This window comes from Salminus brasiliensis, chromosome 9 (assembly GCF_030463535.1).
Source record: "Salminus brasiliensis chromosome 9, fSalBra1.hap2, whole genome shotgun sequence".
In the NCBI taxonomy this organism is placed as follows: Eukaryota; Metazoa; Chordata; class Actinopteri; order Characiformes; family Bryconidae; genus Salminus; species Salminus brasiliensis.
The window spans coordinates 23,273,040-23,299,136 of NC_132886.1; the positions used below are offsets into that span (position 1 = coordinate 23,273,040).

Consider the following 26,097-nt stretch of genomic DNA (forward strand, 5'->3'; position numbering starts at 1 on the left):
TGTTTTTGTCCAGGTTCTTCTGTAGAAAAATCACAGAAATTAATAGATTTTTAGTTTCACAAAACTGATGTTTTTTGGTTATATAGGGATTTTGCCAGCATGCAAAAATGCACCTTGCTCTCATAACTAATACAGTAATACAGTCATTCATAGTAGTTATTCCATATTTAAGATTGAGCCTAGGGTTTGTGGACTTAATTATAAAATTCTAGGTGTTTGACCAGAAGTGGACAATCTGTAGATTTGAATGCATGGCTGGTGATCAGTGGAGTTGAACAGAACCGAGCACAGGCCTCCCAAAGGTCCTGTAAGGTAACATCATCAGTCAGGAGCACATGCACTCTGAAACCACACGCCAACAACAGGCTGGATTCTTTTCATTCTTCCCTTCCTCCTCCTCCACTCCTCCCTCTGCATCCCTCTTCTGCTCCTGTGTTATGTGAAATATGGTCAGGATTTAGGACCCCCTAAGGCGTCGCTCGTTTGGACCGCTGCGTAAGTGTGTGTGTGTGTGTGTGTGGTTGCTCAAAAAGACATTCTTTACGTATGTTTTGTGCAGAGCACATTTGCTACCTTCCCCTCCTCCGTCTTCTCTGTATTTCTCATTCCCAAATTCTGGAGGAAAAAAAAAGACATGTTTCTGCACACATCTGGCCTGGCCTGTCAGGACTGAGCTCCGGCAGTCTCTTCCACAGCGAGAATGGGGGTTGGGTGTGAACAGTAACAATAACTGCCATCTCTTTCAAAGGAATAGGATTTGCATGTGGGTATAATACTCTTAGAACTTGTACAGTTAATAAAGGCCTATCAATTTACCTAAAACAAAATGTTACATCTGTTAAAACTGACTTCAGACAACCAACGCTCAATGCCTCTGTCTTAGGGGTGGGTTATATGACATGGGATATTTACTATGTCATTATCATTATTATCATGAAAACTTCTGTTTCATTTAGCTTTCCTGCGTATATTATATCTGCAATTGCAAACTAACTGCATAAGCTGCACAGTAAGAAGTAGCTCCTAAAATGTTTATTTATACTAACACACACACAGCCATTTTGGAGCATGTCTATCGGTCCAGTCATCATTAAATTAGAAACAATGTAAAGAACAACTTCAAATTATGTAAAAAATAAAGATTAAATTTTTTGTGGCCATGCACACACTGATTCAGAATGTGGCACTCAATGTGAAATCTGTTCATTTAACTTATTCACAAGCTAATTATCATTACACATATCCATGTGTTGTGAAAATGCCTTTTCAGTGTCATTTATCATTATTATCACTATTGAGCTAGTTGCCGTATCGCCCACCATTGCCCTGTCCTTAGAGACAGTGCGCTTTAGGTGATTGCGATCAAGGATTTCACTAATTTCCCTGTGTCAGAGAGACAAATAAAAAGCCATGAAAGGCTGTAAGAGCTAAACAAATAAAGCTGAAGGGAATGGAAGTGGATGATAAATGAAGGTAATGTACGGTAATGTAATCGGCACGGCTGCTGCTCTTTTGAGTCCCTCTGTCTGCGCTTTGTGTTCTAATCCACCTTCTTTATTTTTGTTTACAGACTCACAGCAGTCAGGAAGTCCCAGTAACAATGAGCCTGGCAAGAACCCTCCAGGTATGTCTTTCTCTCTCTCTCTTTTTTTGCACACATATACACACACACACACACACACACACTCATTTATATCCACATCCAGTATAAGAAGGCTTTTCCTTGACCACAGCACGTTAGTGCGGAAACCTTAAAAAAAAAAAAAAAAAACTCACTCAAACACAAAAGGCCCAGCACTGACGAATTCAGAGAGCGCCCTTCCATGTGACTTCCAAGCCGGTGGGAACAGGAGCCTCTTAGAACTGCCGACCGGAAAGCACCATTGATGGGATTTGCAGAGGTTGGGGGGTGAGGAGCTGCAATTGTTCTGCTTCGTTCCAGACCAATTAGCTTACTTGTGGACAATTTTTCTGTCGTGGAACACCCTGCATCTATCAGATCACATAAAAGAGTGGGCTAGTGGTTCACAGCACAGTTTGCTTAGATACCTTTGGGATCTGCTGTCTGACTGGTAGTACTGCACAATAGAGATAAATACACACATAATATTATATTTTCACCAATTACCATTTAGTTTTATGACAAGTCCTTTGATGTAACATGACCCTACCACTGTAAATTGCACTAAACAACCTTCTAAACATAAGGAAGGCGATGAGTGTTGCTTTGTCTACTACATGGTTAATTGCATATATTGCATATTATTTTATCACATTATTTAGCATATCACACATCAGATTTTTTTTTGTCTCAAATCGAATCAATAGTTAGGTCAGAAAATTCAAAAATCATCACCCCACCTTATTTCCAACTCCCTAAAGCATCCCAGAAGTATTGGATGGAGCACAATCATTCCAGAGAACCCACTGTTCAGTTGCATGGGTGGGGGACTTTATATGCCTGTCATTAAGTGTGGTCCCGATACATTCACATATCAGCTTCAGAAAGTCCTGTTCTACTGGCAATACTTCTTAAATTCATGTTTATATTCCAGCCTTATGTGATAGTATTAGAAAAACCGACTTCCCTGCTAACATAACAAGAGAAGTGGCTGTTTGGTGGCAGTATCCCAGCTGAGAGTTTTTTCTCTTAACTGCCGTACCTGCATTACCAAAGCATTGGAAGTAAAAATGTACTTTTCATGACTTTCCGCTGTTTTGTTTCTCGCAGCAGACTGCACTTAGACATGCTTAGTTGGCTTGTAATTTAAGTCTGTCTTCAGTGCAAATTAAAGTCAACAGTGAAGCCAGCTGTGTCACATTTGTAATTATTAAATTAAAAAAAAATCAGAAAGTGTCGATTTCTTAAAGATAAATCACCTCATGACATCAGGGGTCCTGTCATGTCTCAGCGCATGTTGCCGATGTGTGATGTCATTGTGGTGTAGGCGTGGAGGGGGGGAAAGTGGTATTCTTCTCCAAGCAGCACCTGTTGGTCATTCCCCCCGGCCCTGTGAACGTTCCACAGCGAGCCTGCTGTTCTCCTGGGTTGACCTGGGATTTATTTCTCTGTCTTCCTCCCTCCCTTGTTTTTTTTCTCCACAGCAGATGCTCGCTACGTAATGTGTAAAGAATGAAAACAGTGGTGCGCACAATTAGCTCTTTACCTCAAGAGCAGGTTTTTCGTCTTTCCTGGCCAAGTAAAGCATAGCCTTGCATTGATGCTGCTACTCTGTCAGTTTGGGCCCTGGGCCTCCCACTGGGCCCCGTGCTGGGCTGTAGGACACACTTCAATCTTCTGCCATGCTCTGATAGTTGGCCAGAGCCTGGAGGTAGTTTTGGCTTAGCAAGAGCGTAGAGCTACATCTTATAAGCAAAGACCTCCATTGTTTTGTTTCGTTTCTGGTCAAGAAAATATGCTGCAGAGAAAATCCATGTACGCTTCACAGTTCGTTGAAGCTTACTTGTTAAGTTTTGCACTAGGATTATGAGACCAATCTAGCTCACAAATAAAGGAAAGCCTTTATTACATGCTTTAATCACCACACACTTGTCTCAGGTTGTTTCAAAAAGACCTTCTTACATGGTTTCTTTTATTGTGACAGTTATGTATAGAAAGGGAAATAAGAAGGTCACATGGTTAAATGAGTCATGACTTGCTCATAGTCCCCAAAAGTTCATAAACAACCATGGTGAATAATGTGATCTGAGGATCTGAGCAAGTTCTTTGGTCAGCCATACAGTATGTTGAACAACAGTGTTTAGCAATGATACTGGTCTGAAGTGTGTCTGTCAATTTGTTCACAGGTTACTTGGAAGACAGCTTTGTGAAATCAGGAGTCTTCAGTGTTTCAGAGCTGGTGAGAGTATCCAGAAGTAAGTTGGCTGTGCAACACAAACACGCACACACACACACACACACACACATTCACTTTGCTTTATGTTCGGCCTTGCTTGACTTAGCGAAGGAGGGACTTGCCCGGAACATGAGTGGAAAATCCAGTCTGGCAGGTCCAATAAGCACAGTGTGTGCATGTGATTGTATGTGTGTGTGTGTGTGTGAGTGAGTGAAAATTCACAGGAGCGTGTGTGTAGACATGCCTGCCTTCATCAAAGACGATGACAGACGATGATGGCAGGATTTGTACACTTTCCCGAGGGGGTTGAGAGGACACCCCGCCCCCCCTCGACACACACATACACACACACATATAAATACACAGGCACATCGGCATAGGCAGTGTGGGTTGCACTCAGTGACACTGTAACTGATCCATGTCACACCTTCTACATGTAACAGAATGCCCTATGCCCCATCTCTCTCACACACACACACACACAGACTCACATACTGTCCCCCATGAGACGGGCGGTCCGTCAGGCTGGCCTCAGCACTCTTCAGAGCCTCTTTGATGTGCTGATCTCTCAGAGCTGCAAGAGAAGCCTGGACTCTAGAGTCATCCAGCCTTTCAGCACTGAGCTGCCTTAGCCAAAAGGGGAGCAGGAGCCATGGCTAAACTTCTGAAATAAATGAACCACACTGAAGGAGGATAGAGGAATGGAGACAGTGTCCACTTATAACTACACCTTTTAGAATGATTCGTGTAAATTACCTCTGTTCTGATTGGCTGCCCTGTCATTCAAAAAGCAGTCCAGGTTGAAATGAGTAGAACATATAAACTTGCAAGCTTGCAAGCTCCTTGCAATTGTGTAAAAAATGTTCATGAATATGGTGGCTTATATATTTTATGTTTACCTAAAATTTGATTTATCATCATGAGCGGGTAAGCTACTGTATGTTGAATGTTTGGTCATATGTAATGTTTTCATGGTTGTCCTCACAATAACGTTAAACACCAAACAGGCTGATTTTACAGCTTAGGTGCCATATTTAACCCAGGACACTCTGCTGGAGGACAGCAGAGGAGCCCGTGGCCAGCTGAGTCCAGCATACATTCATAAAGCCACCAGCAAAGCTCTGGCCACAACAAGCGAGGGAACACACATACATATGCTCACACCACTCAGTGGCCTTCATAGGCACTTAACTGCTCGCTTGAAACAGTATCCTTTACTGTACCACAAGGACTCTCGACTCTCTGTGGAATAAGACGCAATGTGGAAAGCAGTCTGTAGATTTTCCTCACACACGGTTAATGAGGTATCATATCAGTCCTGTGTTTGGGTTTCTTTGTTGTCTGGATCAGAATGGGATATACTCTTACACACTTGCTAGTTTTCAGCATGTTAAATGCATCTTGCACATAGCAATTCATTCATCTCTTGTGTGTGTGTGCGTGAGAGAGAGAGAGAAAAAGAAAGATTGTATCCTGATACACTGAAAAGGAAAATTGTACTTAAGTAAATAGGAATATTTAGAATGGAAAAACGGCTCTGTAAAAAGCGATACACTCAATCTACTTGATTCAAAAGTGTACATGTGAATGAATAAAATAAAATGGTCAAATGTTCAAATAAAGCACACATTTAAGTCAAACAATTTCACTGCAGTAGTTCATTTAGTGTAGGACACTTCCTCCTTAACTGCACTTAAGATAACACCACTCGTAAGGTGTCTTTATCTGCAGTTGGCCTCGTAGCTGTGTAGATTTCTCAGAGTATAAAAGCAAGAACTAGCTGGGACGTGCTTTTGTGTGTAAACAAAGAGGGCCGCTGCCGGTGGTTAGACCACTGAACGGTATTGTGGGTGCTGTGGTTTTTCTGTAGATGTGATACGTCTTATATGGCTCTTTCTGTGCCAGCCCCCTCAAGCTGTCCTGTCCAGAAATTGAGTTACTGCTTTATTCATGTTTGGGTTTGTCAGCATGCAAATCCAGATCTGACTAACTGTATCAAATTGAGAATGTGTGTGCGTGTGTGTGCGCGCGGATGTAGTTGATATATTGCAAATGCTGGATTAATTGGATTTTTAAAGAATGAGGCATTTTAATCTATTTTCTCTGTGCTTATTTCCCTCCCTTCCTCCTCTCTCCCCCTCTCCCTCTCTCTTTTTCTCTCTGCAGCTCCTATCACGCAGGGAGCAGGGGTGAATTTCACAATGGCAGACATGCCCAGTCAGCCATACTACCATGACCTGAACTCAGTGAGCTTACATCGCTCACTCTCCTCTCCTCATGGCAGGTACGCACATGCACATACACACACACGCACGCATGCACACATTTGTAAATATGAATTCCCATCAATCTTTTTATTATATCGTTTTTGCACACACGCCCCCACATAGAAACATTATTACCTGAGCACCTTCTCACTAATGTCTGTTTATCTGCAGTAAACGAGCCAAGACAATTCCAGAGGACAGTATGGAGACCAGTCCGACCGGCCCAGACTTCTACTCCTCCCCCAGCTCACCGGTCAGCCGGCCCTGGCATGAGAGAGACCAAGGTGAGAGAGAGGGAATGTGTGTGTCAGTGTGTGTGTCAGTGTGTGTGTTATTTTGTCTTGTACATTCTAGTCTTATCGTTTTGTTTATTTAAAGTAATCATTTTAATGTGTCCAATGTTTCTCGTTTCCTAAGTGTAGCTTAAGAATCTTGGACATATTTGGGGTCTGAGGTCTGAGGCAAGTAGTTCTTATTAGCTTTGTACACACAATTGCCTCAGATATTGTCGCTCTCATGCAAAAACCTAAAAAAAAGGGAAAAAAGTCTTCCATAGACTTTTATTACTTTTTAACGACATTAACCTCTTAGCGTCAGAACTAAAGAAGCGAACTTTAGACAGCAGATGTCTTGGCTGATTGAATACAGTTAGGTTAAAACGTACCTAGGTAACCTATTTACATGTAGAAGATAAAGGTACTGTGGGGATGGCAGTCTCTCTCGTGAGTATATGAAGAAGTGCAGTTCTGCTCCCCCTCAGAATTGCAGTCTAGTGTAATGTTGGTAAACTCGTCTTTTTACCTCCTTTCTCTCCTCCTTGCACTTGCTGAACTCCCAACTGCCAGCCTCACACAGTCTAAAAACAAATCATTCACTGTCAGCCTGTGGCAATCCCATATCCTCTGCACTGCTCTCCAATGCTGTGTTTCAAATGTTTTATACAGAAGTGATGTTTTGCAGCATTCTGCTTTTTGAACGTCTTTCTCCCACAGTGGAAGAGTTGTTTGTTTTTGTTAGCAGTGATTTAAACCTTCGATAAGCCCCCTGCTCTTGTGTTTTCACTTTCGAAGCGCTACAAAAGCAAAACAAAGCTGGTAATCGAACCATGCTTCACCAGAATGTGTATGTGTAAATGTGTGTTTGCTTATACTGCTACAGCCAGTGTTCACACGTGTATAGTAAATAGTTTCATCTGGTGAATTTTATTATATTGAACATAATGTAATGTATAAAATTATATGTTTTTGTAGCGTATGCAACTGGGCAGCTTGCAAAATGAAAACGATAATGAATTTGCTGCCATGCTGATGTTAAGTTAAAAACACATCAAACTGAAACTACACCCAGTCTTTCCTAACAGTGTGACCTTTCACACTGATGCAAATATTAATGCCATTTGAAATCTTAATTTTAGCTTTTTGACAAAACCGACTGGTGTTACAGTTTCTCCTTATGCTGAAAGTGAGTTTTACCAGCATGTAACTCATGTCCTTTCTCGCAGTACATTTATACCATGATTGAGGAGGGTTTAATTCCTAAACAGCACCCTTCCATTTTAGTAAAATGCATCAAAAAGCCATGAATTTGGTGATTCTCCATGGTCTGTTATGCTGTGATAGGTCATGTCAGCTCACCTCTGGCCTCCATTGTGTTTTCCGTGGTAGTTTCTGCATGGTTTGGTAATTGATTGGCCGTAGAGAACTGAGAGGTGGGTCTGACTTTAGTGTGGCGTGTGGCACCAATTGAACTTGACCCGACCTTTTAAGTGTGTGTGTAAGGGTCACGACCACACTGTGACCTCAGGTTTCAAAAACACAACAAATGACCCCGGGGCCAGAGAAGGGGGCGGGCTATGTCATTGACAAAGACAGAGTGTGTGAGACAGAGCTTGTGTGAGTGTGTTTATGTGAAAGTATCAAGGGCTGAGATGGCAGGTGTCTGTGTGTGTGTGTGTGTGTGTGTGAGAGAGAGAGAGAGAGAGAGAGAGAGAGAGAGAGAGAGAGATAGTGTGAGAGACAGAAAGAAAAAGGGAAAGAGAGGTAGACAGGTGCAGCAGCGTCTGTTTGAACTTGTCCCTTGACGACCGACAGGTGGCCAGCATGAGAGAGAAAGAGACAGAGAAAGAGAGAGAGAGAGCTGCTCTATAGCCCAAAGGAGAGAAGTATAGCCTGCAGCCTAACAGTCTCTTCTAATGTGGATCCTGTTAACTAATGTTGCAGCTTCTGCATCTAATGAACCAAAGACCATTCTTTTCCAAACTTATATATTCATGCTTTGCCCACAAAAGCATTTTTAATTATTGATAAGTGTTGATGGGTTTGTCCAGTTGTACAAAATTCCATTCAACCCAATGAATTTAGGTTGGAGTTTAGTGTCACTACATTACACTAGGTTTCTGCTTAACCCATTCATAAGCACAGTCCTACTGATAGGACATGTCATGGCTGATGCCTAGGCAACAGGGTCTCAGTCGTTAGATTTCAACATTCAGCTTTAATTCTCCTCGTTTATTAAATCTACCGGCTGACTTGTCGTCCCCACAACACAGTCTATAAAATTGTCTTTTCGTTGTTTCTTGCTAAAACCTCATCATACATCATACATACTCAGTATAGTATTTCTGTTCTGATTCTAAACAATATAATTAACCATGGCTGTGCTAATAAGTCTGAATTTTGCTTTTAATTGCCATCTTCTTCTTTAGAACCTTAAATGTTGTTGCAGTTCCATTTAAGGTGGAACTGCCCCCCAAAAAAAGGCTGGTGAATGAGATGCCTTCTTCATGCTGCGCCTACGATTTGTTTGTTTGTTCATGTTGTTTTATATTTTTTAAAAGTTGATAGTAAAGCACTTGATAATAGTCAGTTCCAGTTTATTCAAAATCATGTATCATGACGTGTCACCACATACAAAAATGATCATTTGCAAGTATAACCTTCTGATCCCCACATCATTCTGCAGATGTCATATAGAGCTGAAACTGCCTACCAGTCACAAAAATGCGCCTGAAAGATCTTACTTTAATGGGCAGACTGTTTGAGATAGCCAGAAGTCACTTGAGAAAGGGTTTAAATGAGAATTCTGCTTTGTTGCAATTCAAAACTTGGGAGTTTCAGATAGATAATGAATTTTCCAGCTTGCTCACATAAGTCACTTGCATGCAAAATAAATATCACCTGAAAGTAATAAACAACAAAAAGTTTTGACATTTTAACAAAAAACAGCCTTTCTACTTAGGTTTCTAATTAGGTTGAATGGAGTTTTCACTGACATTCTGTATATGCTGTCCAGGCTCCCAACAGCTGCTGTGAAGGAACAGCGTTTGTGGGCGGAGCATAGACATGGTTTAACTACACTGGAACAAGTGATACATTTACTTCACTTGATTCAAACGTGTACCCCATTTCCACATAAATAATGTTTGAATAAATCATTATTGTGTGGCTGGGGTTTTTGATGTACTTTATTGTTAATGTGTTGATTCAGATTAATAGCTAAATAATAAGGCTAGAGTTTGGGTGTTAATGCTGTGCTGTCTTTCTCTTGCCTCGTCTTTTAGTTGTCCTCGGCCCGCTGGAGTGGTTATGTGAGGCTGATAGAGTAGAGGGGGATAGAGGGGGGAGGAGAGAGGGGGATGGGGAGCAGAAAGAGGGAGGAAGGGAGCGAGGGTAGAGAGCTCATGAGAAAGAGGCTTGTTTTGTAGTGCTCATATCAGAAGAGAGAAGGATTGATATTAAAGCCATATGAGGCCGTGACAGAAGGAGAGTGGCTCAGCCAAGGCAGCACTCACGTGGAGACACACATACACACACACACACACACATACACACTTCATTTGCTTTTCCTAATGTAAACTTTCTGAAATGACTTTGACATTGTTTGGCCTCCTCCCTGACTCTCTCTCTCTTTCTCTCTCTCTCTCTCTCTCTCTCTCTCTCTCTCTCTCTTTCTCTTTCTCTTTCTCTCTCTCTCTCTCTCTCTCTCTCTCTCTCTTTCTCTTTCTCTTTCTCTTTCTCTTTCTCTCTCTCTCTCTCTCTCTCTCTCTCTCTGACACACTCTCTCATCCGCTTTCTTTTCCCTATATCTCATTTTCTCACATTCAGTCTCTTTCTTTTACACACTCATATGTTTTTTTCTTTTCTCTTCTCCATATCTTGCTCTCTCTCTCTCTCTCTCTCTCTCTCTTTTGTTGGCATGGGAGGGCCGTTTCACTCTGGGAATGGTTTGATAACAAACAGCTGTTTGCAATGAAAAAAGTATATATCAGTTTTCCAGATCTATGTTCCTGAGAAATGTGCAGTCCCAGTCCTGCACACACTCACACATACACACACACATACACACACACAGATACTCACACAAAAATCCTGTGCCCTTTTGAGAACATTTTCTCAGTGTATGATTTGTCTTCTCTCTCTCTGTCTCTTTTTCCCTCTCTCTCTCTGCCTCTCTCTCTCTCGCACACACACACACACACACACACACACACACACACACACACACACACACACACACACACATTCCTGAGGAAGTACAATCCGCTCCTTTGACAGCTTCTCTTTTTTTCCTCTTCTTTCCACAAATGCCAGTTCTGTTGCAACAGGTGCAGTGGCCAAATATTATTAGTGAGGTCCAACCGCTGGATTCTGACATTCTGACATGTTCAGAAAGCATAATCCCATACCTACAGTGTCACACACACACATATATCACTCTGAAGGCTATGTGTGGAAACTGAAAGGAAAGGCTTGTGTGCTGGAAAGTCGTACTGGAGGAGTAGAGAGAGTGGGGTAAACCACATTGGCTAGAAGCTATAAAGTTAAAAGATGGCCAGTTTGTACTCACAGGGTCCAAACAGGTTCATCTTTACCAGATCCACACTCAACATCTCATCTGTTGCATTAGTCCACTGACAGCCTGTTCCAACTATCAGCTTTTCCAGACTTTGTGTTTGGCTTAGTCTACTGTTTCTTTACATGCTGTGTAGAGACAAGACACACAGACAGACATGCGCAACAAGGAATTCCCCTGCATTCCACATTTTTTGTCTCCTTGTATCTAATATCATTTTCCTCTTTTTCCTACAGTCACCAAAGAGACAGAAACAGGGAGAAAGCATGAGAGATAGATAACAGTGTGTGTGTATGTGTGTGTGTGTGTGTATGTGTGTTGGTGGGTTTATGGTGTTCATTACACAAGGAGACATAGCGTCGGGTGCGTTCTCTTGCATAAAGCCACAAAGAAATCTTCAAGACATGCACGCACACACACACGAGCGACAGTTGACACATGTCAGAGAACTGCTGGTTTACACGCATCATTAGTTTCTCGTTTCTTTTTCCTTGCTTTTTCTTTTCCTCATTGCAGCCAAAAGAAGTGTCTCCCGCTTGTCTCCTGGAAGAACATAGATAGTTTTATTTCTTTTTAAATGTGTGTGTGATGTAAATGCTTCACTGAAACAAAAAAGCAGTTTTAGATGACTTGAAGTTTGGAATCAGCAAAATGACACAAATATAACTTCACAACAATAACATTGTCATATTACCCACCGTCGCTTGTATTAGTGATGTCCAAAGATCAAGGAATTGTTCGTTCAAAGATTATAACTGCAGTAAAACAGCCCTTCAGCTATGTATTTATATATTTATATTTTACTTTCACATTTCCGGTATTTAGCTGGTGCTCTTGTCCAGAGTGACTTACATTTAAGGCCCTAAACTCTAACATATGAACTCTGGAAAATGTCCAGAGAATCAGGACTGGACATTTTCCACACTTGCTCTTTCACACATCTAGCGTACAGCCGGAGATTTTCCGTGTCAGATGCGGTCTCACTACAGGAAATGTTCTGTGTGGTTTAGGCAAGGGGCAGTGCCTGTGTAGCATGTACATAAGATATGGCATGACCCACTCTCCAAGAAAATGACCTGCTCTATTCACACTCAGGCTCACTCATTGTACTAGGGAGCTGTCAGGATAAAGTCCAGGGGCTGTTCGGTGGACTTTTGCGTTCACACATACAGCTCCTCCAGGTAATGTTTGGAAAAAATCTGGGTTACCGTCCATGTCTAAAAGGGGCTCTATTGGTGTAGTGTGTCGTGGTTGCCTGGCCAGGGAATCAGATGCTAGGGAGGGCAGTGTTGTTACTGACTACACAACAACAGAAGGTTCATGCAGACTGTGATTGGCTCCACTGAGCACAACAGATTCAGGATACTATTGCATTTATTTTGTTAAATGTCCTCTGAAACTGTCATTTAACCTGTATTCTCTGTTTGTGTGTCTGTCCTGCAGCTGAGATGTCCTCTCCCACCATGAAGAAGGCAGAGAAGCCTCTGTTCAGCCCCACGTCCCCTCAGGACTCCTCACCCCGCCTCAGCTCCTTCCCCCAGCATCACCATCCGGGCCTGACCAGTGTTGGCCACAGTGGTATGTCTGTCCTACTATGTACCACACACCCAGCACTAAAATGTTCCACTCTCAGACAGCCACTCCCAGACATGTGAAAAGGTACAACTGTGGCTTTGATGAAAACCTGTAATCACCATCAAATTGACAGTATCCATTTATGGATTGTTTGCCTCAAGGACCAAAACTAGACACCTATGAATATACTTTTCTGTAGACCTGTGTACCTGTCCCAGTGTAAAGCTGGGTCACTAAAGCAGTAATGGCTAATGCATGTATTGATTTATTTGTGATCAATGGCTAACGTACATATTTTTTTGTCATACCTGTGTGCAGTGATTTCCACAAGAAGTCCTCCCCCTCACTCTCCGCTGCAGTTCTCAGCTCCTGCCATCCTTCCACCTGCTCCGTCATCCTACTTCTCTCACCCCACCATCCGCTACCCGCCCCACCTCAACCCTCCCGACTCCCTGAAGAATTATGTGCAGCCTTACGACCCGTCCAGCCCCCAGAGTAGCCAGGTGAGCACACAAAACCTGTATTCGAAATCCAGACTGAAATCCAGTATACCTAAACAGTAATTAAAATAGAATTCTAAAGAAGTCATTACTTTTATTTTGCTTTGCTATTTCAAGGTAGTTGCTTCATTTTATAATTTGTTTACATATTCTATGTGTTTTATTTGTTTGTTTAAAATAACAAAACCAATGAAACTAAGGAACATTTTATTGAATTCAGATGAAAATAAAATAAAATGTGTCTCCTGCTCACAATGAAGCTTAACAAATCTGTTTAAAAGGTTAGAATCTTTCTATGAGTATAAATTTATAACCTGCAGGTTATAACTGCAAATTCTTTGAACTTTTTTGTCTTTCACATGCACACACACACAGGTTCTCTATAAATAACATGTTTTAGCATGTTTAGTGCACTAAAGCTCAGAATTGCGCAACTACTCACTTTTCACCAAAGTGACATGTGTGCTCCATGCACTCCGGTGCCAAGGCCAGTTCGCCTCTTACAGCTACTCTTTAAAATGAGATGAGACTCATTAGTGTGAAGCACAGGCACTAAACACTGTCAGAACGCCTTAGCTAACGTTTGTTTAGGGTTTTTCCTCTCTTTTTCTTTGCCTTTTTCTCCCTCTGACTTTTCCTTCTGTGCTGTGGTTTTCTCTGTGTGTGTATTTTGTCTCTCTCAGCCTCTCTCCATTTTTCACACTGAGCTGGTCTGGAGTTTGATTAACGGGACATATTGTTTCGGAGCGGTAATTGACCCAGTTTAGCTAACGAACGCAAAATCATTAGTGGTTTGCTACATCGGCGCCTTCTCTCACTCAGCCCCAAGCGGAGGGCGGTTCAGCCGATGGCCTCGGCATTGACACGCCGACTGTGTTTACCAGTGCCAGGGTTAACGGAGAAGAGAGGAAAAGAAAACAACAACAAAAAAGCCAGTCAATAAACACTCCAACCAAGCTAGCTGCTACACATTAGCCCAAGCACATATGTATTCAATGTGGAGCCAGCTTTGCCAATTTACCCTCTGAAGCTGCGCTCTGGCTGTCGACTGCTTTGCTGTTGGATGGGTTTAGCTCATCAGTTACTAAATGAGCTCAGGCTCAATACCCCATGACTCTGTGAATAATTATGAACAGGGTTTTGTTGTATGTGTGGAGAGAAGGGTTTATTTTTTAAAGCGTTATTGATGTATTTAAGCCATTGGAGTTGCAGTTACTGCAGTTACACTCGTTAAAGCTCGTTAAAGACGGTTCAAACATGGTAACTTTGTTTTTGTAGTAGACGTAGAAGAGCAGATATATTACTATGATTATAGTTGGATTTGGGAGTTGTGTGTAAAGTCTTGTTTTGTTGAAAGATTTGTAAGATTTGTAGATTTGTGTTTGACATTGAAACTTAACTTTAACTTTAAGTAACTTTAAGTACTTTAAGTAACTTAACTAAACGTAACTTTAAAAAAAATAAAGAACATTTAAATGTACAATGTGAAAGTAAAAGAACAATTCATTATGGAGCTATGTAAAATAATAATTGAAACATTAACTTTACAGTAACTTTTTACTGTAAAACATTTTATTATTTTGAACATTTCTTAATATTATTGTTTTATTTTTATTATTATTATATAGTCTAATGTTTGGGCACCCCTGGTTAGATTATGTGTGTTTTTTTGAGTGTAAAGTCACACATCTTCTATAGTGAATCTACGTTCACACAAACTAAAGCATAATTACTGTTTATTTGTCTAATTTAACATGATTCAAAAACATTAAAAGTGACGTGCAAGAGTTATGGCACATTAGATATGTTTTATTTATTTTCAGTATGTTAAATGTTGCTTTAAATGTGCAGAAAATGTTTTTTTTTATTTGTTTACTGTTGAAAATTGTTTACATCTTTATTACTTAGCAAATCCACCACGTGTGTCTGAACAGGACCACTCAAACATTGAACATATTTCCAAAATGGCGACTTTACAAAAGAAGGATGAAGGAAATCTGTCTTAACTTATAAGAGTCAGTGTAAACAGATTGTAATTTTTAAAGCATTTCTATTGGTTGGAGCATTTCTAATGCCACTCATGCCAATTCGAATAATGTGAGAAAGTGAAAACAGCAGAATTGGTGACTGCGGTAATATATAACTCATATGTATAGCAAAGCAGTAATATGTCCTAAAATGTTAACAGATTCAGCTAATTTGCTAATTTCATAATGGAACAGCAGAAATTATTATTATTATTATTAATTATTAATTATTAACTTTTTTTTATTAAGACAGCTGTTGGTTTTATTTCCTAACTAGCCTTTTAGTGGTATAGTAAGTTCTAAGGGTACTGTGGTGAGGGCCTGCTGTGGTCACACTGAAACTGACTCCTCCTCTGTGACGGGTGATTGATGGGCTCTGGGTGAGCCCAGTGTAAAATAACTGTGTCTTTCTTCCTCTGTGCCAGGCAACCCAGTCTGCTCCACTCATCTTAATTAGCTCAACCAAATCCCCTGAAAAAAGGGCAGATTTTTTTTAAGTGTTTTCTTGAGAGAAATTTACACTCCCTCCTGTCCATGCGATGCCGTCGACACTTGACGGTTATCGTTGTGTTTTTCCCCGAGTGTGAATTAATTTTGATAGCACCCTTTTACGACACTCGAAACAAGAGAAGGTGCGGAAAGTCAAAAGGACTGGAATAATTTAGTGCCGTAAATCTGTTAAAAGCATCCGCTTTGGTTAGGGCAGAATAAGAGGGAGTCCACCACCTTGCTGGACGCTTGGCTGAGGTCCAGCAGAGTCTAAATCAGGGCTTATGGCCCCGTTTGGACCGCAGCGGGCTCAGGGCCACCATGTGTCCACAAACCTCCTCCTAATACTGCGGCTTTAGTTTCATAGTCTCTCAACAGCAGAAATTACGGCCTGATAGAAACCTGAACCCTGGTCCTCTCTCTGTGTGTGAACAGAAAAAAAATCTCCAACAAATGCAGTCATTAGGCCAGGATGCACTAAAGGGCTTGTAAACCAACTCTCATGAAGAACGAAATGGAACACGTTTTGGACACGACGTGATACTCTAAGCGACACTCACGGTTGTACGAAGGCCTCTCTTCTTTCCCGACGCTCTGTGCGATGCCAGAGGTTTACATCGTAAAGAAATGAGTGTGAGACAGGACGAGGCCCATCGCGCGGGGACCGTTACTCAGGAGAAAGCTATGAGAGGGATAAATGTCGTAAATATTTGCCGTTGCCGGGGTCCGGCGCTCGGCGGGGGGAGATCGCTCTGCAAATAACATGCTGCATATAATCGAGTGGACGGGGGCCAGGATGTTTTTATGCTTGCTTTAACGCAGATTATATTACACCCTAATTAAACATTCTATTCACATGGGGGAACCCTGCAGACTCCATTCTGCTTCATAAAGGCCGACTGAGGTCTGAACTTCGGGCCCCGCAAAGTGAATTCTGTAGCGTCTGTCTCCAGCAGTCAACAGTCTCTCTCTCTCTCTCTCTCTCTCTCTCTCTCTCTCTCTCTCTCTCTGTCTCTCTCTTTCTCCCCCTCCTTCTCTTTTTGTCTGTCTCTCTGTTGCCCCTCTCTCCTCTCGCTCACTCTCTTGCTCTCTCTCTCTGTCTAATTAATGTACATGAACACAGTTTTTGTTTTGCTTCTTTCATTGTAAACTTTCTGTAACAGAAGAGGTTGCTGTGTGTGTGTGTGTGTGTGTGTGTGTGTGTGTGTGTGTGTGTGTTACTCAGACTCAATAAGACACTAATGTGCTTTGCTGCAGTCTTATTACAGATTGTGAATTTTTGTAATGTTACGAAAAATTAAGACTCCATTTTTTGGACACTGTTTGACCAATTGTATATGTGTGTTTGTGTCTGTGTGTGTGTGTGTGTGTGTGTGTGTGTGTATGTTTTTGTGTGTTTGCAAATGTGCGTCACAGCCAAACAGCAGTGGTCAGGTGGTGGGGAAGGTTCCAGGCCACTTCACACCAGTGCTGACCCCGTCTCCCCACCACGGCACAGTCAGACCAGTCTCTCTCTCCATGCCTGACACCAAGCCAATCACCACATCCTCAGAGGGTGAGCGGAAAACAAACACACACACACACGCGCACACTCATTCGGTACACGCAGTGTTGCCCTAAAGCAGGGAACCATGATAGACTAGACATAACGTGTTACACTGATTAAACTGATCATGGTTAAAGGTTATTATTTGGAACACAAAGCAGACTTGGAAAATAACAACAACATGCCATTGTATTTAACATAGTACTGTAAAATACACAAATAATGATTAATAAAATATATATATATATATATTTATTAAAATATTAATGATAATCACACTAACTGCTTAATAAAGCGTACTTCTTTATCAACAGGCAGTGCAATGGGTTTAATCATTTTGTGCATTAATGCAGAATTCAGTTCATGCTGTATGTGTGCATGTGTGTCTAACGGCACTTTCACATGTGCAGAAATCCAGATTGATCCTTTTTATAAAGCTAGTTTTCTGAACTGACACAACTGCTTGTTTTGATTGAGTATTTACATGTTTACATCACTCCTAATTAGTTTAAGTTTGTGTGTATGTGTGTGCTGTTCAGGTTATTCGGCTCCTGGCACCCCTACTGCTAACCGTTTTGTGGGACTGAGCCCTAGAGACCCTGCCTTCCTCCACCAGCAACAGGTGAGATGCTACTCATCCCCCTCTCCTTCTCTCCTCCTCCCTCTGTTTCCTCTCTTCCTCTCCATCTCTCTCTTCCTCTCCAAATCCCCACCCAGCTGTTCAACTCTCACCGCAGGTGTCACGACAGACCGACAAGTAGCACTTCAACTCAAACACATGCTGTGCTCTCTCTCTGTCTTTCTTATTCTCTCTCTTTTCCCTCTTGCTCTTTCCATATTTCTTTCTCTTTTTCCTTCTTTTGTTTTCTTTTACTTTCTCACTCTTTTCCATATTTCTGTTTCTCCGTAAATTAATTTCTCTATTATATATTTGTCTTTTACTTATTTTTCTCCGTCACACATCTCTTTCTGTCTCTCTCGCTCTCTCATTTAATATCTCTCCTTTCTCTTATGCTCTCTTCTTTTTATTCCATCTCTCTCTCTCTCTCTCTCTCTCTCTCTCTCTCTCTCTGTCTGTGTCTCTGTCTCTCTTTCTCTCTTGCTTTTTGTCATTTTCACTCTGGGTTTCTCTCCTTCCATTTTTTCTCTCTCTTTGTTTCTCTTTCTGTTTTTCTTTAATTCTTTTTACTCTCTCCTTTAATCTGTCTTTCTCTTCATCTTTCTTCATTTCTTTTTTCTCTCTTACTTCTCTTACTTTCTCCTTTATATCTTTATTATTTTCTTTTGTTTTTTATACTCCATTGCTCTCACTCTCTCGATCTCTGATGTCTTTTGCTCACTTTGTGCTCTAGCACAGTTGTTTAGAATTATAATTTGATGAAGTTAAAAACTGTACTTGCTGCTGTTTCTTTAGACTGGGGAGGATTTTCTGTTGGTCATTTTGTGAACAAGTGTGTGTGGCATATACAAAAGATCATGTAGTCCTTCTATGAATCAGGTTTTGGTCTTTTTCCATGAGTTTGCAGACTTTCCTCCGTTGCTGAGAAATTGCCTTTAGTTACCCAGTAGCCATGATGACCCGCAGAGCCTCTAAGGTCATTCCAAGTGTGGGTTAGCATTATTGTCTTGAGAGAGCATTTGCCCAACAGGATGCATTTTCCCTGAAAATCGTTGGGTCTGACTAACCTCTTCAGCACAAGTAACCCTGAACAAATACAGACAGATTAATTGGCAGAGGACGAGTTTGCCAGTTTAACAGAACCCAAGTTAGGGTAGTGATTTTAGATGTATGTAAGTTTGTAATATATACATTTCAGTATTTTCACATATTTTGCAGCTTTTTATGGCATTGCTGCTGTTCAGCTTTAATGGATGCTCTTCAGGACCTGAATGTTTGTTTGATTTTAACTTCCTCCCCTGAGGCCCGTATCGGCATTTATTGAATTTTGCTATGTGTTGAAAAACTTACTGTAAGACAATAGCTAGCATTGTTTCTGACTGGACCAAACTGTTTACAGAAAAGCATAACACTTGGTGTGAATAGGTTAGGCTCGTAAGATATTTCACAGTGATCTTTCTGACAAAAGACTGTTATAAAAGTAGAAATGTGTGTGTGTGTGTGTGTGTGTGTGTGTGTGTGTTAGTTTGTGTGTCTGTGAGTGTGTGTAGCAGCAGTCCTGTGCAGCATGAAAGGCCTGGTCCGAGGCCAGCGTTTTCCACCCTTCTCTAATTGAATTCATCTGCACGCGGCTTCATAATAATTAGTGGTTTTCTCCTGCCCTGCTCCTGAGTTAGAGTAATGGCAAGCCTCTGCTTTTATTGCTTTCTGGTTTGGCATAGCTGGACGAGGGCTGAGAAATGTGCAGCTCACCACCGCTAAAGTACCGTAGAGCGCTTAGGTTAAAGTAGAGAAATAGTCAATATTAAAACGACTGTGTTGCAAATGAATACATATAAAGGGGTTTGTCCCTCAGGCTCTGGTATGTACAGTATAAGAGAGCAGTCAGAGCATTTAAAATATATATTATCTATAAACATTGCCTGTGCACTGAGACGGTACATGTTTGGTTATTATTTTTACTTTAAATCACATAATTAAGTTTAAACAGTGGTTCCAGAATGGATGGCTAGATACAGTGACTGACAGATAGATGAGGGGGAATTCAACAGAGGTAGGCAAACAGATGTGGATACAGGATTGAATAGACAGTCGAGGCATGTGTTCTCATTATAGCACCTACGGACAGGTATCACACTCACAAATCTGCAGTGGCTCAGCAACAGAGTGCGCTCAATGCCTTACCTCGCCTCTCTTTGCCTCGCCTCGCCTCAGCCACACACTTAGTTTCTTTTGTTTCAGCCATATTACACAGAATAAGGAGAAGGGTCACAAACAGACAGGGTGATATATCAGCCATCCATCATGTTTATATAAGCCTGGGCCTTTGTGTGTTTTCTGCCCAGTGATTTGTATGCCGAGGCCTGACCCGCGCTGAACCTGTGGCTATTGAGCCCCGTAGCAGGGTAAATAACGTCTCCGGTATACACTAGCTTTTATGCAGGGTGATATATCATGCGATATTATGAGTTGTATTGACACCTGCGTTCCCCTGCTGGGCCTTTGTGGGGCGTGTGGTGTAACGCGCGAGGCTGTATGGATTACAGCCGTCACCACGGCGTCATCTTACAGCCACGCAGCCGTTTCTTCCCAGCATGCCGTGGGGCTGGGTGCTGTCGAGCCGTCTGCAACTTGAGAACAAGCGTCTAGACTTCAGACGCTCGGCAGGGCCCGCTCACTGCGCAGACACGTTCTTTTTCTCTGTTTTCTCTTTTCTCTATCACTCTGCCTCTCACTCTTTTGTTTGCCTTGTCTCTTTCTCCTATTATTTTTTCCTCTCTTCTCTTGGTACGCCCCCGTTAGCCATTAACCCTCACAAGTGTAGTTATTATTATGGTTTTGCTGTATTACAGGGCAAAACATGGTGGAAATTAATAGGAATTAATTTTTGCTATGTGTGCACAGCAGTAACAGTATTCAAATCATACTTATCTGCTTATGAACGCAATCAAATTATACAGAATTATACAGTAAAAAATATTTCATAAACATTTACTATAAATAACTTTTATTGTCACCGACAATAAGAACAGCTTGTAATGGTTAAATAACATTCAAATGGAGGTTTGTAGGCTTCAGAATTCCCCTGAACCCTCCACCCCATCCAGATCCTAATTAACAAAATACTTAATCCCAAAGGTAAATTATTCTCTCATCGACATAAACATTCATGCAATCTGATTAGTCTTTTCATACGCTAGCCAATGGATGGAAAGGCAATGCACTTATATATGTGAAGGCCACCGCTATTGGCGACTTGACAACTGTTTGAGCGTACCTCATTTACAATAACCATCTGTGCACATGAGGGCCTTATAGCGGCAACGGGAGACGTTGGCCCAGATCACCACTTATGATTTGTAGCCCGAGGTCCCACGTTTAATCTGCGCACACGATCCCACAAGCCTGTCGTCACCGAAGCATGTGACATACGAGGTGGAGGCTATACATGCATGTAACTTATGACACAGACACGGGAAGAAGCACAGGCTTTGAAGGGGCGGCTCTGGGACTGCAGCTATTACGGATAATGGACGGTTTCCTCTGATAAGCCCAGGCTCCAGAGGAGCTCTTAAACACTGCTTATGTAATCCATCTAGAGAGGAGACGTTAAGGAAGTAAGATGAGGGTCACAACCTTTGAAGTGTCTCCATGACAACCTGTGTATGGTTGGACAGGTCGGATTTTGGGAGTGCAAGAGCTGAACTTGCTGTAAAATTACAATAAGTTCCTTGTAACAAGTCCTCTTACGGCATGTTTTTGACAGTTGACCTATCCATGCTCCACCCACAAAATCTGGACACACTCGACTGAAACACTGTAGTGAACAATTTAGTCAGTGTTGTCCAAATGTCTACATTTAGAGTGTGTTTTGTTCATTTATTTGACATTTAAACAAAATCACAAAAGAACATATTTGTGGGGGAAGCTCAATAGTGATTATTATAACGGATTGTAGTGGCTGCGTATGGTAAGAATCTGCATATATATAAATGTGACTCAATATGGCATTAGTATTTGCTTCAATGATTAACCGTACGGAGGCAGACAAACAGGTTGACTGACAACATTGACAGACAGACAGGCAGATGGTCATTGTGTCTGAGTGTTACAATGCCATTTCTGTTCAGCCATGCCCATTTGAAAGTTGTAACCCACACACACTTGGTAAAATAACAAATAAACTCACATACAAGCACAAAACACACACACACATACACAGGAAAACCCAACACCTGCTCCGGACTGAGGCCCCTGTGTAAAGTGTTTGTGAAAACACCAGCGAAAAGAAGATTTCATTAGCCGTCCTCCCTAAGGGCTCCCCCTCCCTTTCACTCTCTCGCTGCCTCTTTCCATCCTGGGAAAAGGCTCGTAGTCTCACTTCTGGGACTGATCACTGATCAAAATCTTATTTGGCTTTATCTAATGTTAGCACGCTTATCTAGCCACCACACACAGCTGTTCACTAGCGCTAACTTGGCTAGGGCGCTAACGCCACAGTGCACCTCTGTGATCTAGCGGTGATGTGGACAGATGGTACTAAACTCTAGGAGCAGCCTTGGCCCTGAACATCTACTGAAAGCTTGCTAGTGCTGGGCGGCTAATTGCTGACCCTGAGCTTGGGTATTTGGTCGTTTGGTCATGCTGTTGTTATTTACTTGAAACTGGCGAATGTGAGTGACATTTGGACAAGCTGTCCCTCAGTTAGCGAGATAAGACTTGGTATGGCATTCAGCTCTGAATTCAGTGTTGTAGAAATTAAATGTAATTTTGTTTTTTATTTCTTTAATAAATCAATTAAAATATATAATTTACTTTTTAATAAAAAACAGCATAGTGTGAACGTGTTGTATAAAATCTCATTATATGAACATACAGTACTAGGTTTTGTTCCAACAGCAAGGAAATGTTAAAAATTTAAATGACAGTTTTGGGAAAAATTCTTGTATAGTCAGTACAGGCTGACTACAACTGCCCCCTGTGGTCTTTTACAGTCAACTTGCTAAGCCATTGAGGCCCAGTTTAAAGAGGCTGTGCCATTTCACAACAGTATCCTACAACAGACCTCAAGTGAACTTTTCTTTGCTATTATCCAGGGCACACGGCCTTGAACTTAAGTGTATGCATCAACACTAATCGCCGCACTACTGGCTCCTTTTCACCACATATTGTGTGCGTGTGTTTTTTTAGTGTGTGGGGGTCCACCAAAACAGGACGAAGAAATGCCCGCCACTGAAACAGTCTGATAGCTGACCTCGACTTTGACCCAAAGCCATTGTTTTCTGGCTACAAACACACTCATACACACACAAGTTGACTGTTCCACTGATGGAAGTGGATATCCGCACACTAACAGTTTAAAAACTGTGGCAAGAACAACATGGCCAGAAAAAATACTTTACATAGCATCACATACTTTACTGCAATTTTAAGTAAAACTGTATTTTATGCAATTTTAGTGCTAGAGTTCAGTCAAAATACACACACGCTCTTCCACAGCTGCACCTTCTCCTCATACCTTCTACACTATATTTTCTCTATTAGCTCCTCAGTACATACTGTATCTGTGATTTACACTGGCTCCAACCATGACTGGGCTTCTGAGCTAGCAGTAAAATTACAATGAGTTCCTGTTGGACGCAAACGCTTGTGCTTGCTCTCCTAATTTATGTGGCTTTCACTCAGGGAAATGGATATTTTAGCCACCTGAGCCTCTCTGGGTCAGCGCTAAAGCATCTTTGAAGTAAATATAGGAAATCAATTATTCACCTTCCCAGATTTATTGCGATGGAAATTGATTCAGTTTGGGGAATGGTACAGGTGCTTTCCAGAAATGGCGAGCTCTATTGACTGAGAATAAGTGGCACTGAATATTCAGAGTGTGTGTCTACCTGATTAAAGCTTGTAAATAGGCTGTGCGTCTGACAGTACTGCAGGCGGGCGGAAAGGAGCGCAATATTTTCCGCCATGCATTAGCAAAATGGAAAGTTTGATGAAGTGTCAACTTCTGCCTTTGTTGCGTTCATTGCAGAGAGCTGTTTGTGTGTACTTGCAGGGATATTTCATTCTGTTTGTAGACCACGTGATCCGTTTGAGCTTGCCCTAGTCTCATTCATACTACAATCTTGGTGCATGTGTGTGTGTGTGTGTGTGTGTGCGCGCGAGTGTGTATAATCATGCATTTGTATTCATTCTTTTTCTCCATCCACACTCATATATTTACCAAAGTGTTTGCCTCATACTTTTAGAGATCAGCAGAAAGAGGCACAAAGTAACATATCTGACACCAATGAGCAGCGATACGCTGCCTCCACACAGCATGGCCATGCTTCATTCAACCCATCTGCTTTGAACAAGTCTAACAGCAGCATAGATGACAAAGCGCATGCACCAGATGGAATGCATGCCCCTGTTCCCATACAGAAGCGTTTTGGCCCATATGAATGATATCCATGTGACCCCCAGCCCCTAGTTTTGTAAACTAACCTCTTCTTTTTTGCTTCCATAACAGTTAATGATTACCCCACTAATATTGTTGCATGCTACATATAACATTTGCTCTTTGTACATTTAGGTTTGTCATGCAAGTTTTCCAGGAACCTGATTAAGCCTAATGTTTTTACTAAAAGCAGTTTAACCATTTTCATTTAAGAATCCTGATTAAATAAGAAGTAACCTAAATGACTGAGTGTAATTGATAGCATACAATATGGAACTAGGCACAGACTGCTCCTGGCCTTGTTGCATGCTAAATGTGTGTGTGTTAGTACCGTTGTGCTGGCCCCGTTGTCTGACTGAGAGGTGTTTGATTGACAGCTGAGGATTTGTGACTGGCCCGTGAATCAAAACGTCAGGTCTTATGGCTCAGAGGAGGCTTTGGGGATTTCTTGGCAAAGGTAAACGTTTCCTTTATTTTCAAACACACTTCTCCATCAAGTCTCTTCTGTGTTGTTGTCTTTTTTCTTGCTTTGTTTGTTTCTTCCTTCTTTTCTTTCTTTTTTCTTTTTTTTTTCTTTTTTCTTTCTTCTTTTCTTTCTTTCTTCGCAATCTGTCTTTGTAGTGGTGCAACGCTCTCCATGCCCTTCCTAAATCTAGGACCTTATGCATGCTCCACCCACAAAGCCATTTATTCTTTCTTTCGTAGCGACTGTTATAAGGTTGGATAAACTCTACAGAACTCTACCAATCAACCTAATAAGAACTTGTAGGATTTTTTTGGCCGGGCTGCTGCTCTCTGTGTAGCGTTGCTACATAACATATGTATTTAAACTGCTGAGCAGAACTGTTTTGTAGCTAACTGGACTGGACAGATTGAAAATGACAACTTGAAATTTGCGTTCATTTACATGACAGAAAAAAATCACCCAGCATACACACATATAAAATAAATATATGTAAACTCTATATAAATATATGTATAAACTGAGTTTATACATAAACTCAGGTTATATATTTTGGCAGTTGTAAGTAGAAGTGTGTGATAGTTTCTCGTTAGGTTGACTTTTGTTACAGTTGTCCTACCTGACAGTGGTAGCTACAGCAGCTAGTAGTACATTTTACTTAATGTATAATGATAATAAATACATTCTATTGATACAAACACATTATATATAAATATATATTAGGAAGAATTAAGACACGGTAAACCTATGTTCTGGTTGGGGTTGATAAATGCTATTTACTGGGCAAGCTTTTGGAATATCATGGTGTCCTGCAGGTGCAAGTGTCACTGATATAGACGCCTGGCAACAGTTTCCTTGACTTTTAATAGGTACTACATTCATATTACAGAAGAACATTTCTTTGATCTGTCAACAGATGTTGTTGAACAGCTATTAGCCATATTGTTGAACTGTAATCAACTGGAATGTTCTCATTGTCTGAAGATATACACCTAAATGCACAGCAGGGTTCACAAGAAAAAAAGGAAAATATATAACATTGCTGTTTGACATTCACTTATAGTTTTTGTCTGGAAAGGGTAGTGTTTGATTTTGTTTAACTGTAAAAGGCTGTGTGACTCAGCAGTTTTGTTCAGGAGCCAAATGTAGGTCATGTCCTCACTATATTATGGAACCGTGCCCATGTTGAATTGCAAGAAGTGGGTGCCAGAGACATGACTTGAGTATTTACATTGTCGCTGGAACTCTAAATCACCTCCTTATGAGTCTTTGTCCAATCTAACAGACGTTTATGTGCCAAAGTCCTTTAAGAACTCTTTGAACTCTTTTGTGTGTCAATTGTGTGTGTCAGTGTGTGCAACATTTTTTTCCTAGCTGTACTCTAGCTGGCTCTCTCGGTTGATTAGCCCTCAGGAATGAGGACATGGAATTCCTAGAAAAAAATAGCTTCTAGTGAAATTCTTG

General features: G+C 41.3%; 1 protein-coding gene across 4 annotated transcripts in view; it reads left to right on the forward strand.

Annotated features, from left to right (window-relative positions):
- The window catches only part of LOC140562343 (nuclear factor 1 B-type-like), an 87,965-nt gene that overhangs the window by 50,889 nt on the left and 10,979 nt on the right, over positions 1 to 26,097 (forward strand). For 2 of the 4 annotated variants that reach the window (XM_072687888.1, XM_072687887.1), the window contains exons 3-11: positions 1,571 to 1,624; positions 3,808 to 3,876; positions 6,024 to 6,141; positions 6,296 to 6,408; positions 12,419 to 12,553; positions 12,869 to 13,053; positions 16,983 to 17,121; positions 17,652 to 17,734; positions 24,548 to 24,627. In XM_072687888.1, coding sequence (XP_072543989.1) covers positions 1,571 to 1,624; positions 3,808 to 3,876; positions 6,024 to 6,141; positions 6,296 to 6,408; positions 12,419 to 12,553; positions 12,869 to 13,053; positions 16,983 to 17,121; positions 17,652 to 17,734; positions 24,548 to 24,627 — 976 coding nt within the window. Of the gene's footprint in view, positions 1 to 1,570; positions 1,625 to 1,899; positions 1,910 to 3,807; positions 3,877 to 6,023; positions 6,142 to 6,295; positions 6,409 to 12,418; positions 12,554 to 12,868; positions 13,054 to 16,982; positions 17,122 to 17,651; positions 17,735 to 24,547; positions 24,628 to 26,097 lie in introns of those variants that run through there. The other 2 variants (XM_072687890.1, XM_072687889.1) reach the window with 2 other exon arrangements.